Here is a 12,213-nt window from a genome sequence, read left to right as displayed (position 1 = left end):
AGGCAGCTAGCGCCCGCCCACCCGTCCGACCAACCTTGCGCATTTGACTCATTCGGAGAAAACGGGCTGAGTTAAACCCCAAGAGTTTATAGAGTCGGGAGAGTTCCAAGCCTGCACATGCGTACACTTGGTCAGGTGTGGTCAGGTGTTGTGAGGTGTTGTCAGATGTTGTCATACTGGCAGGAGCCGTGCGGAAGCCCGGCTGTCCCCACCACAGTTTCCTGAACCCTACTATGTCTCCTGCATACAATACATCGAGTACTTCACTACAGCTCCGCTGACCGCAAGTCGCATCATGACAGGATTCAAGCTCGGAAGCTTCGGAGGAAGCGGATGCGATTCATTTCTTCTCCTCCTCCTATTAATGAATTAAACCCCTGTTCCTTGCCAAGCGATGTATGATTTGACCTTAGTGCTTCATTGCTATAACCGACTTCGGCGCCCACGGGAGTGAAGCTACCGTCAATGACGTTGTTTCGCTGGCGTATAAGTCGCAAGGCTACCCAAACCAGTTGACACTTCATTTCATTTCCACTCCACTACTCTGCCAGTCGCCGTTCTTGCCATGCTCTTTCGTAGGGAGTTCGGGTTGATGTTGTGAACTGCCGTCCTCTGGGGTTATTTACCGCTCTCAATCTTCGATTAGCTTTGCACAAATATCCTCAGCCTTGGCGGCTACGGCCGAATAAACGGTTCAGATACTCTCCATACGTCTAACCACGACACCCCAGCCCCTATCTCAAATTAGGTGCCGGTGTTGCACCCAGTATTTCCTCGGATTTACAGAAAAGGGGCCCTTTAAATTTTCACGTCCCACTCAGCAGACGACCCGGTAAGTCTCAGAATACGCTTTTGGGCGCGTAGCTCATGATACGCTGGGCTCCCATCATCGAGGCATGTGATTGTGGCCAGAGCGAAACAACAAGAGGACAGTCGGATGAATGGAGAATAAGATTAGCACTAATTACGCGCCATTAGCAGTTGAACGGTACAAAGGAATAGCATCGCCAAATGTCACGATCCGCTGCTTCTTATTTTGCCTCCACAGGCCGTCTCGTGGTTAATGTGCTTTTCCTTGTCGGAATAGCCCATGCCCATGTGGGAATGAAACCCGAACATGACGGGAATCATACCATGGCAGTGCATGGATCTGATTATCCTCCAACGTACTTTGGAATTTCCAATGGCCGGGGTCTGATTTATGGTCACATCTCACTGATGGTAATAGGCTGGGTGTTCGTTCTGCCCATTGGTGAGTACATCATTGATAAGCCCCTTTCACTCCCTGGAGTCGCCTGGGACAAAAGGCCGGGACACGAGTTTCGTTCTGCAGAGCCTTCTCAAATGCACCGTGCTAATTCTTGTGCAATCACTTAGCCGTCATGCTCTCCATCGCGCATTCTCAGGTAACTCTAGCCGTACAGTTTGCCTTTCTCGCCGTTAATGCGTTTGGCGTCTTGTTGGGCGTCATGTACAACTCCCGAACTGAAGATTTGTACCCAAACAATTCCCATCAAAAAATTGGCTGGATTATCACGGCCGTCATGTCTGCGCAGGTCTTGATACACCTGGTCGGGCGACAAGTAGGTGCTATGGCGGGACGAAGATGCTGCAGTTCAGGTGGACGCAGTTCTGTCTCTCATACGAATTACTGGCAACGGGTACCCATGCAGTACCAGGATAGAGAACATCGCTTGTCAAACGATAGTGGCCAAGGGACGGAACCTGGAACAGAGTCGCTTCGAAGCAATTCGGTTTCGACGTTGGACGGGGAAGACATGTCACTGAATGAACAACAAAAGGACTTCGAGGGCATCGAGGCTGGAGAGGATCCCCTTGAATCCGTGGAGATGCCATTCTTGTCGCAGAACTCAATACCAAGAAAAGCCATACGTGTCATCTCATCACGGATATGGGTATATCTTGACTTCGTGTACAGAATTACAGATCGGATCATTCTGCCATTTGGGTTCATCGCACTGACCACGGGTATCATAACCTTTGGGCGCTTTTTCGTAAGTATGCCTCTGGGTTTGCAAACTTGGCCTTCGAAGAGGTTCCAATCTAATGCATTCTGCGTAACATAGGAAGGAAAAGCGATATTCAGTGGCTTAGCACACTGGATCAAGGGAGGAGTGTTCCTTTGGCTTGGCCTATTTTCTTTGGGCCGCTGGTCGGGAAGTTTCGCGGACGTGGGTTGGGCGTGGAATCTCAGACCCATCAATCTTCACGAGAAACCTCGGTGTCCATCGGCAGAGTTCGTTGAGAGTGCCTTGATTTTCTTTTACGGATCTACAAACATCTTTCTAGAGCACTTGGGAAGTTGGGGTGGCGAATGGAGCTCCCAAGATCTGGAGCATTTGGCTATTACTGTGCTGTTTTTAGGAGGAGGAATGGTAAGTCTGGTGTGAAGCTTTCCACTTGTCTCAACCGATTGTGCCGCCTCAAGCACACACGGCTACTGGTTTAGGGTTCCTGCAAGTGCTTACCTTCCCTCGAGGCTGTGTGACTAACGATGTAGTAGTGCGGTATGCTTATCGAGTCGTCTACTATCAGAAGTCTCCTGAATACGACCGCAGCAGGTACAGCCCCAGAAAGTGTGCCAGACGAAGAAGCAATGGAGAAATGGAAATCCCCTGATACATACCAATTTTCCCTCAACCCCATACCGGCGCTTGTCATTCTGCTACTTGGTATCATGATGAGCTCTCATCACCAAGAGACAGAGATATCGACAATGGTACATAAACAATGGGGTGATTTGTTATTGGGGGCTTCGTTTGCTAGGGTATTGACCTACTTTCTTTTGTTCCTCCGACCGCCCAAGTCTGTCCTACCATCTCGCCCACCTACGGAGCTATTGACCTCCTTTGGCCTCATTGCGGGTGGAATCATCTTCATGGCTAGTGTAAGTGAATGATGCTAACAAACGGAAATGCTGCAAGTCATGAAAAGCTGACCAACCGGGTTCAGAGCTCGGACACTATCGACGGCATGATTCACTATAATCTGGATGCCATGTTCATGTATACAATCACAATGGGATTGGTAGGATTGTTAATGGCTTGGGAGATTTTCGTACTAGCCATTAAAGGTTGGGCAACACACAGGGAGAAGCGTGCAGGCCTGCAAGATTCGCAGAAAGCAGCACTTTGTGGGTAATCACCCAAGGGATCTGCGCCCCATAAGCTTGTTGCTCGCAAGGGATATGTAGAGCTGTCAGTATCTCTTGACATCGTTGAACGCATTTGGGATAAATTACTTTATGGATGCTGGATCCGTGTCGGAGTAGTCATTCTGGATCACGGGTTGTATTGGCGCTGACCTTGTGGAATGTTATTATGATACCCATTCTGAGCTGCAGGATATCTAACTGGTGGTTGCCTGCTAATGAATAGCGCGGCATGATTTTGGGTAAGCAGATAGAAAGCATTTAACGTAGGATGAAAAGAGTTCATATCTATCGTCAATGTTGCCAGTATTTTGAGTGATGTAGTCCGCATTCCCGTGACAGAATCAAGTCTCCTGCCAAAATATATATCATTCATTGTACCATACAAGCTTCTCAATTCAATATCACACCGGCGTGATAGGATCGGTGTGGCTAACTGCTGGTCTAATATACAACAATAAAACCGACTCCTCTCACGAAAATGTCCATCTGCGGTATATGAGGAAGATTCATGGGCAGGTAGAGCAATCCAGCCAAGTGACCCAACAGCTGGGCCGACGAGACAGGGAGACAGTGCCTGGTAGTTGTTGCAGGGGAATAAATATCAACGACGGGGCGTATCAATTGTGTGAGGTTTGCTGGGAATGATTTACAGGTGCCGTAACACTCTGGTCCTCAATCAGAAACTGTGAAGCACCCTGTCGGAGGGCATGAACCAAAAAAGACACAGATTCGGGCTTAAAGTCTTCTGCAGCCCTCAGTCTGTCAATGTCGTCTGATAATTCTTGTGTGAGCTGTTGCAGATAATAAGCCGAGAAATTCGACGCGTTTTGCTGGTGTGCTTCCTGGCCTGGCATTGTGCTTGAATCTTAATGTACGGCCGTACTGGATAACGGGAGCGAACTTCTTGGTTGGATTAGGTTAACGTGGCGTAGTAACTATTGGATATTCTCTCTGAATAATACGGTGGCAGGGCGGGAATCAGGTCGGGAAAGTAAGTGCACTGAAGACGACTATGTAAGCCTGTTGAGGTATGATGGTCGCCTTTCGCTGTCTATGCTCCGAGTATGCTATTATATCCCCTAAAAGCAGCGAAGACTACAATTATGTAGCTGCGGGGATAAGCAACCAATTGAAAGCTTGAGTTTACATGGTACCTTAATCCCTTAACACTTTATATGATAATATAAGTACCCATAAAAATCTAGGTTACAAAACGCTACATTATAAACGCTATAATCTTCACTATTATTAATGTCACTTGACGTCACCAGCTGCTACCCGGGGCCCTGTGGATACTGTGACCTAGTTGTAGTCTTCGCTGCTTTTAGGGGATGGCAATGCGCATGCTTTGAAGTTGCCAGTCATAAGACAGCTCAGTCAAAGAGACTGGCCACAGCAAGTTGGCTCGGGCAATATTGGCATTCCGGGGCTGACTTACATCAGAGTTCGCGTCTGTGGGTCGGATCACGTGCCCTGTACTACTAAGATATCATGTACTATGTACTACATACGCACGTGGCAGCCTGGTCTCAAGACATTTATCGGCACAGTACTAGTCCCATCATCAATGTTTCTTAATATAATAATTACTGTCGACTTGTTCTTCCCATATAAAGGGTTTTCCCGCTTGAATTAGTTATAGAAGTACTAGAAGCCTATACTAGCTCTAGGGTAACCTATAATGATAATAATAATACTGTCGACTAGCTAGTGTGATATGTACTGGAACACTGCCGAAACCTGCCCTAGACCATGCTCCTGCCTCAAAAGCAGATCCTGAATGGACTGTAGGCACATATTGACAAAGTGATTCCAGGTGCTCGTGTCTCCGTACAGGGTTGCTGGAGCCTTCACGTGTTGCTTGCCATTTGGCTTGCATCTCTTGCATTTAAACGTGTCATGCGTGTCGCTTGTGGTATTTGGTCGATACTGGAATAGCTCTCGGAGACTGTCGAGGGAGAAATGTCTTTCAACGTCTTCCGCCGAGTCAACAACGCAAGATGACAAACTTTGCTTGTGTGATTGACGTTGAAAGATCTTCTCCTCGATCGTACCAGTTGCAATGAAACGGTAAACGAAGCAGTCTTTCTTCTGGCCATCACGCCAGACTCGAGCTAATGCTTGCTGGTCGGCCGCAGGGTTCCAATCGGGATCAAAAAGTACCAGGCGGTTTGCTCCAATTAGGTTGATGCCGCATCCACCCGCCTTGCTGCTGAGCAAGAAGACAAACTCTTCGCCATTCGGGTCGTTGAAGCGATCCACAAGTTTCTGGCGCTTGTTCACGTTCATCGTGCCATCAAGTCGAAGACAACCATACTGTCGAGACCGGCATAGGCGCTCGAATAGATCTAATGTTGAGGTATAGTTACTAATGAGCACAATTTTGTCGTTGGTATCTTGCCGTATCCGAGCCAGCATTCGATCTAGCACCATCATCTTCCCCGAGTACTCAGGTCTTACGTCACGGTCTCGACCACGAGCTTCTTTCGGTGTGTATTCTGGAGGGAAACAACATTCAGACCCAGGCAGATCGTCGCTCAGATTAAGCAAATCCGGGTGATTGCATAGCTTCTTTAAAATATTGATGGCTTTCAATGGCTGACTTCCTTTCCCTCGGAGCAACGCTTGGATGTCGGGACTAGTGATGAAGTAATTATACAGGCTTGCCTGAAATGGAGAGATACTGCAAAACACCACGTGTTCGTACTTGACAGGTAAATACTTCGACAGTATATCGTTGGTCCTGCGGATAAGGAATTTGTTCACTATTCCGAGAAGCTCTGCTGTACATTCGTCTCCACGCTGGCGATCTGATTCGGAAGCATCCGCGTCTCGCCCACGAAGAATTGGGATTTCAAACCGTTTTCGGAATTCTAAACGTGATCCCAGCAAGTCTGGATTAGCAAAGCTTGTAAGGGAGAAGTACTCCGTCAGATCATTTTGAATCGGCGTTCCGGTGAGAATAACCCTTCGAGAAACATCAAGGCTATTCAGTGCGTTGAAAGTATTACTGTCGCTATTTTTGAGTCGATGACCCTCGTCACAAAAGAGCAAACCAATTTTGGTGTGCTTCAACTCTTCAACATTGAGCCTGAGGGTTTCGTATGACACAATGATAACTGGCCTGGTAACTGATCGACCAGAAGCAATGGCCCATTGTCGGAGTTGTCTTGTTAATTCTTCTTTGGAAGCTTTTCCGTCGATAGCAAACGGCGTGATGGCATTAGCACCCAGCCATTTAGTCAGCTCATTCGCCCAATTTTTGACCAAACTTGCTGGACAAACCACGATTGCTTTTTGAATTGTCGGCTTTCCCGCTTCAGGCGACTGTTTAAGTAAAGTCCACATAAGAGTTATGCATTGCAGCGTTTTCCCCAGCCCCATTTCATCGGCCATAATGCAGCCGTTTGCCTTCTCTTCAATCATTCCAGTAACACAGCGATACATGAACTTGACGCCTTCAACTTGATGTGGTCGAAGAATCTTTGCGAGCTTTGGATCTAAAACAACAGGTACCTGAGACTGTTCTTTGGTCACCTTCTTTCTGATGCCTAGAATTTCTGCTAAGCTTTTATGGACTAGTGGGGCGTCCAATTGCGGCTTCTGAATGTCTTTTATTGTGGTATTCATCTTCTCGGACTCCTGACTGTTGTCGGTCTTTCCATCAACCGTTGGGTCATATAGTACGATCGCGAACTCGCCACTTGGATCATGCAACGGCCTCGGAGAAACCACAGCGCCTTGCCTTAAGCCCAAAGTGGGAGGCGGTCTGTTTGGGTTGTATGAAGCGGCATCCTTATCCTTGAGGGGCACAGAAAATGCCTTGCGAAAAACAAGATGCTTCTCTTTCGCTCTGTAGACGGGATATTTATTGACATCCCGTGTTGCGAGAGCTAAACGATCATTGTTGGTGTAGGATTTGTCTTCCGTGGAATCACCATCTGTGCCAGAATAGTCTACCCTTCTTCGTTTCCGTGATGATCTGTCCAATGAAGAGGTCCTTGGGGAAGCTACACCAGGACATTTGAATGGTTGGTATAGTTTGCCAAGAGCACTCGAACTGGAATGGTGACGCGTTGGGGGCAATCTTTGGTCTGTCTGGCCAGAGGGGGTAGATGCTCTAAACGGCTCTGTTAATTAGAAATCATGCTCAATTCACGAATGGCAAAGAGAAATTGCTTACGTAGGCGCCATTTCTGTTTATATGCTTAATGAACGGCATGGGTGGAAATCATGAGCAGCGAGACGGAGAGGAACTGGCTACGACCGCGTTTGACGCGTTTGCCTGGTCACGACGGCACGTGACCGCGGACTTTTTGGCTTGGTATTGTCCGCCTTTCTCACGTTGCACAGAGTCATTCTAGGTGGTAGTAACTTATCCCCTAATAAATGCAGCGACACGGAATCCACAACGCTCTGCTAGCAGCCGGCAACCTCAAGTGACTTTAGTGGTAGCTTATGTTAGGCCTAATAAAGGTCCGGTTATAACGTCAACTGGTGTGTAATAGCTCTTTATAACTTAAAAGCTTATTAATACTTTTATTATCATGTAAATCAAGTGTAAGATTTAGTATCTTTTGATTTCTGGTTTTTAATTGGCTTAAATTCCCTGTCGCGACCTCACTGCGGCCTTCGCTGCATTTAGGGGATGTGACATAAATTAAATTGGCTTGTGTGGAAAAACAGGTCTATTGATGCTAAAATATCCCAAGCTACCTACCTAGGTAGCCTTCGTACTCCTATCTTTTGGGTTCATATGCAGTTCGTTCCGTCTATAGATACCCTCTACCTAGTAGGTACCTGGTGAGTAGGTACCTACGCGCGCAGCCCCTAGTTTTAGTAATAGTAAAACTATTCTAAGATAAGTCTTAAATTATTATTAATTATTAAAAGTTTATATATTAAGTAAAATTTTTTAATTAATTATCTTATAATAAATAATGCTTCAAAGATATTTAAGACTTATCTTATAATAATTATATTATTACTAAAACTAGGGGCCGCGCGCGTAGGTAGGTAGGAACTTAAGTACTCTGGCTGCCGCAGTCCAGCGTGGGCTACTCATCGGCCGCCTATCTTTATCGATTGCAGGTTAGCGTTCCTAGCGGCTCATCATTAGCGACCTTCCTATGACATTCCATCCCCCCAAGCAAGCTACACGCTTCGGTTTGAAGCCTCGGAAGGCAAACAAGAGATTCTGGGTTGAATTTAGGCTGGCCGCCTTTATTTCCCCTCAATACGTCGGCGATCGGTGCACCCGTTGTTTGATGTCAAGCTTGGAACTCCGCCATAAATTCACTACTACGAGCGAACAACGAGCTCATGTTGTTCTTACGTGAGCATGGTTTTCCCACCCCAAAACTCCAACTTGAGCTAACGAGTCTAGCCCAGAGATTTTCGTTGACTCGTTTCTGCGAACCTCGAGCGTTGCTACGACAGCTTGCCAGCGATCACGAGTGGCCATTCGGAACAATCTAATGCGAGACTACTATCATAGCAAGTTGCAACCTACCTTTTGACTAGCACTGCTATAAACAATTCCCGTATATCAAAGATGTCTACGCGTCCTACGACACCGGCCTCTCCGAAGAATGCCAAAGTCAAGTCACCGGTTCCTGGAATACCAATGTTTGGGTGTGGTATGGAAATACGCTCAATATTGAATATGCAATCATTGGGTGACATGTTCTAACGGTAATATAGAACATGTCCAACTTCTACTGTCCCAGGGTCAAGAAGTCATGAATAGCTCCATTGCACATTACAAAATGATACTCCGTGGTATCTTCGACTCGACCCCGATTGTCCCTCAGACATCAACGAACCAGGAAGGTCGACCAATTACATCATTGACATCGAACTATCTCTGCCTCCAGTGTCCAACTACTGTCACTGAAGAAGACCGTCTTAGACATGGAACAAAAAAATCTCACAGGTTCTGTAAGTTCGAAGTCGAAAATTCCTAGCGACTGCTTGGTTAACTGACTTGGTATTAGATGTGGATTCCCGAAGCGGATCTCTGTATTGCCAGATATGTGATGACCTCGTGTGGGACCCGACGTTAGAAGAACTTCGTGTGCGCAAGATCGGGACAGGTTCATTCTCAGGTCAGCCTCCCTTTTCAAGCTCATGCACAGGTCTTTCGTTGGAAACTGACCTTGGCATATTGTAAAGGACGAAAGAGAAAGCACGACGAACTTTTTACTGATTCTATTAAGGACGATTCCCGCTATATCAGTTCTAACACAACAACAGCGTCTTGTCGAGCCAATGGCCTACGAGGCATTTACAATGCAGGTGCCACCTGCTATCAAAATGTTGTTCTTCAAAGCTTTCTGCATAACCCACTATTGAGAAATTTTTATCTTAGTGATGGGCATCAGAGCAATGACTGTACTGTTTCACACTGCTTAAGCTGCGCTATGGATGACATGTTTCAAGACTTTTACGCTCTGGAGAACACCAACGGGTACACTGCCGCAAACATACTATCAGGCTTCTGGATATCGGAGAAAAAGGCATTTGAAAATCTTGTCACTACGAGGGAGCAAGATGCTCATGAGTTTTTCCAGTTTCTGGCAGAGGAACTTCATGAGCGCAATGGTGACGGAAAGAGACCAGAGATTGGTTCCGAGCATAGTTGCAACTGTATCATTCATCAAACATTTTATGGTAAGATGCAGACGACAACAACTTGCCAGAACTGCAAAGGCACCACAAACACAGTACAGTCTTTCTTAGATCTCAGCTTGGGCTTGGACACTTTGATGCAGCGAAAGGCCAAGAAAACTGGACAAAAAGCACCAGTTTTGACATTGAATGATTGTCTAGATGAGGAATATGTCAAATTTGACAAATGCGAGTATAGGTGTCACAGCTGCTCATCCACTCAACAAGCAAAGAGATATACAAGCATCAAACGACTACCCAACGTCCTTTCGATACAGCTTAAGGTAACAGCTTCATTCCGGGAATCAGTGCTTGGTTGATGGCTAATACGCCTCTTCAGCGTTTTGAATACAAGCAAGGCAGACATGATCGAGCCGCATCCAAGATCGACCACACGGTTCAGTTTCCGTTGCAACTGAACATGCTGCCTTATACGAACAGAGGTCGCAGCCGGGATAACCGCGAAACCTTGGAGTTGGAGAGATCATGTATGTATGATCTCTTGAGTGTTATAGTGCACGTCGGAGAAATCGAGACTGGTCATTATGTATCGTACTGTCGTGTCGGCGATCAGGTAAGATTATCATTCTCGACCTGTAAATCCACTCCAAAGCGTCTAAAGCTGATGAGTTTGCTATTCACAGTGGTTCAAATTCAACGATCATAAAGTGGAGCTGGCTACAATTTCTGAAGTTTTGGGGGCTCAGGCTTATTTGCTGTTTTATATCATCCGCTCTTTAGCCTAAAAGCCATGGAAACTATTGTGTATTTTGGTTTATAGACTGCCAACGGCAAATCCCGTATGTAAACTAACTCGAGATCCCTTGAATAATCCCCCCCCCCTCTTTTCGAGGCGGGCAGCGGAGAATATTGGAGAGTTCGAGGTATAATACTCCATTAATCTTCGCACGCCTTTCATGTGCAATAAGACGTTTCCAGATCCGATAATGTCTAGTAGTGCCGTTTCTGGTTTCAGTATTACCTAACTCTTCATCTGGTTGGATTAGAAAAGAAAGAAAGATACAGAAAGCAGAGTGAGACTCCCGGGTGCTATTGGACGATATGTGGCTTGTGAAAGAGTTCAGGGTCTCCAAAGCCATGATGAACATTCGAAATTTGCGTAACAATAGAATTCGTTGCTCAAGCCTCTGGCGTGCCTCGGCTCATAAGTCGTAGCGAGTACGCCTAGGGGTCGATAAACTCGGGTCACTAGGTCCTTCATTCGTTCTCCGGTACAAACAATGACTCTTGGCTTTTGGGAACCGGATTCGGAAGTCTTCAGAAGCCATCGGGTAGTAAGAGCAGCTGTAAAAGGTAGTATGTACGATTAGAAGAAGAAGATATGTTAAAGTGCTAGAGACAAACGTAGATTCAAAGGACCCAACAGCTCCATACACACCTTTTGTCTGGCAATCTTCACTAAGAAATGGTGGGTCACATATGATACAGTCTAGACTTCCCTTCAACTCATCTACCTGGTATGTCAGCTTTGTTAACCAGAAATAAGTGTGGTGCATACGTGTTCAACTGGGAAGACCGGAGTCTTGAACACACACAAAGAGCCGAGTCGATGGACTGAGTCCGAATCATTCAAATGGTTATTTCTGAGACTTACTGGGAAGCTTTAGAGGTTGCTGGAAGTCATAGTAGACAAATTCGGGAAACACCCCAAAACGAGGATCATGCTCTAAGAGAACGATCTTTGGACGATCACTCGCCGGGAGTTTTCGCTACTTGAATAAATACCCACAGCCAGGGCAAGGCCATGGCAAGTTGGGTAAGATGGTCAGCTATTCTGTTTCTCAAGATCTGCCTGACAAGTTGTGAGGAGAGCGAGAGGGGAATACTCACTAATATATTGCGAAGTGCTATAAATACGCTTGGTGCCGATGCAACACCAATGCGTGTCTTCGGGTTAGATGCTTCCAGTAGTTCATTGGCTAATACTTCAGCTGTTTCGTCGGAGTACTATAGCTCATTGTGGCAAAAAGCCAAGAGTTAACAATAGCTCTATGGCGTAGTTATGTGTACAACAAACATTACCGATTTTGGCCAGTTTGCTCCTAAGTACGACTTGAGTGGCAATAATGAACCTCCGCCCAGAAACATACCCAAAATTGTGATTCATTCCAGTCTTCTGTGAAGGCCGTCATAGAGAGTTGTGCGTAATCTTCAGACTGAGCTTTCAATTCTTGGTATTTGGACTGATGGGCATCTCTTTCGGCGTTAAATTCGGCCAAAGCTGCAAGAGCATGGGCAGAGAGAGTTCTGAGCCAAGTAAACTTTGTTACTTCGGTGACCACAAACACTCGAGGGATGAAATGCTCACATTGGCTCATCGTTATCTTCCATAATGAGTGTAAGTAGGG

The 12,213-nt window shown here is 46.3% G+C and overlaps 4 protein-coding genes across 6 annotated transcripts; 2 read left to right on the top strand and 2 right to left on the bottom strand.

Moving 5' to 3' along the window:
- The first annotated feature begins 550 nt into the window (after positions 1-550).
- On the top strand, positions 551-3,468 carry J3458_001065 (uncharacterized protein). Of its 3 annotated transcripts, XM_066116513.1 has the most exons (6): positions 551-832; positions 979-1,252; positions 1,378-2,015; positions 2,088-2,396; positions 2,525-2,908; positions 2,974-3,468. In XM_066116513.1, exons 2-6 carry the CDS (start codon positions 1,012-1,014, stop codon positions 3,160-3,162), a joined length of 1,761 nt encoding a protein of 586 aa, XP_065978395.1. In that variant the 5' UTR covers positions 551-832; positions 979-1,011; the 3' UTR covers positions 3,163-3,468. The 3 variants fall into 3 exon arrangements, with proteins under 3 accessions (XP_065978395.1, XP_065978394.1, XP_007806476.2); XM_066116512.1 differs by having other exon boundaries at positions 2,088-2,908; XM_007808285.2 differs by having other exon boundaries at positions 551-2,015.
- A 1,279-nt stretch (positions 3,469-4,747) lies between these two features.
- RAD54_1 (DNA-dependent ATPase protein rad54) lies at positions 4,748-7,494 on the bottom strand. Its single transcript, XM_066116511.1, has 2 exons — positions 7,359-7,494; positions 4,748-7,295 (listed from the first exon to the last, which is right to left on the bottom strand). Exons 1-2 carry the CDS (start codon positions 7,367-7,369, stop codon positions 4,883-4,885), a joined length of 2,424 nt encoding a protein of 807 aa, XP_065978393.1. The 5' UTR covers positions 7,370-7,494; the 3' UTR covers positions 4,748-4,882.
- Positions 7,495-8,255: 761 nt separating this feature from the next.
- Positions 8,256-11,577, top strand: J3458_001063 (uncharacterized protein). Its single transcript, XM_066116510.1, has 7 exons — positions 8,256-8,510; positions 8,567-8,814; positions 8,879-9,115; positions 9,172-9,282; positions 9,350-10,128; positions 10,185-10,418; positions 10,489-11,577. The coding sequence occupies exons 2-7, from the start codon at positions 8,730-8,732 to the stop codon at positions 10,588-10,590; spliced, it is 1,548 nt and encodes a 515-aa protein (XP_065978392.1). The 5' UTR covers positions 8,256-8,510; positions 8,567-8,729; the 3' UTR covers positions 10,591-11,577.
- EFM5_3 (S-adenosylmethionine-dependent lysine methyltransferase) lies at positions 11,460-12,196 on the bottom strand (the record flags this gene model as incomplete). Its single annotated transcript, XM_066116509.1, has 4 exons — positions 11,460-11,574; positions 11,696-11,812; positions 11,888-12,112; positions 12,174-12,196. 2 exons carry the CDS (start codon positions 12,194-12,196, stop codon positions 11,908-11,910), a joined length of 228 nt encoding a protein of 75 aa, XP_065978391.1. The 3' UTR covers positions 11,460-11,574; positions 11,696-11,812; positions 11,888-11,907.
- Positions 12,197-12,213: the final 17 nt, after the last annotated feature.

The sequence above is a fragment of the Metarhizium acridum genome, assembly GCF_019434415.1.
Source record: "Metarhizium acridum strain ARSEF 324 chromosome Unknown scaffold_1, whole genome shotgun sequence".
Taxonomy (NCBI): Eukaryota; Fungi; Ascomycota; class Sordariomycetes; order Hypocreales; family Clavicipitaceae; genus Metarhizium; species Metarhizium acridum.
Note: the sequence above shows the minus strand (reverse complement) of the source record. Positions and strands in the feature narration are given on the sequence as shown.

Excerpts from the sequence above, each read along its gene's own strand:
- J3458_001065 (XM_066116513.1), top strand. The coding sequence starts at position 1,012 with ATGTCACGATCCGCTGCTTCTTATTTTGCCTCCACAGGCCGTCTCGTG. Across the intron at positions 1,253-1,377 it reads GGTGTTCGTTCTGCCCATTG|CCGTCATGCTCTCCATCGCG; the intron begins GTGAGTACATCA and ends GCAATCACTTAG. Across the intron at positions 2,397-2,524 it reads TGTTTTTAGGAGGAGGAATG|TGCGGTATGCTTATCGAGTC; the intron begins GTAAGTCTGGTG and ends ACGATGTAGTAG.
- J3458_001063 (XM_066116510.1), top strand. The coding sequence starts at position 8,730 with ATGTCTACGCGTCCTACGACACCGGCCTCTCCGAAGAATGCCAAAGTC. Across the intron at positions 8,815-8,878 it reads AATACCAATGTTTGGGTGTG|AACATGTCCAACTTCTACTG; the intron begins GTATGGAAATAC and ends ACGGTAATATAG. Across the intron at positions 9,283-9,349 it reads CGGGACAGGTTCATTCTCAG|GACGAAAGAGAAAGCACGAC; the intron begins GTCAGCCTCCCT and ends CATATTGTAAAG.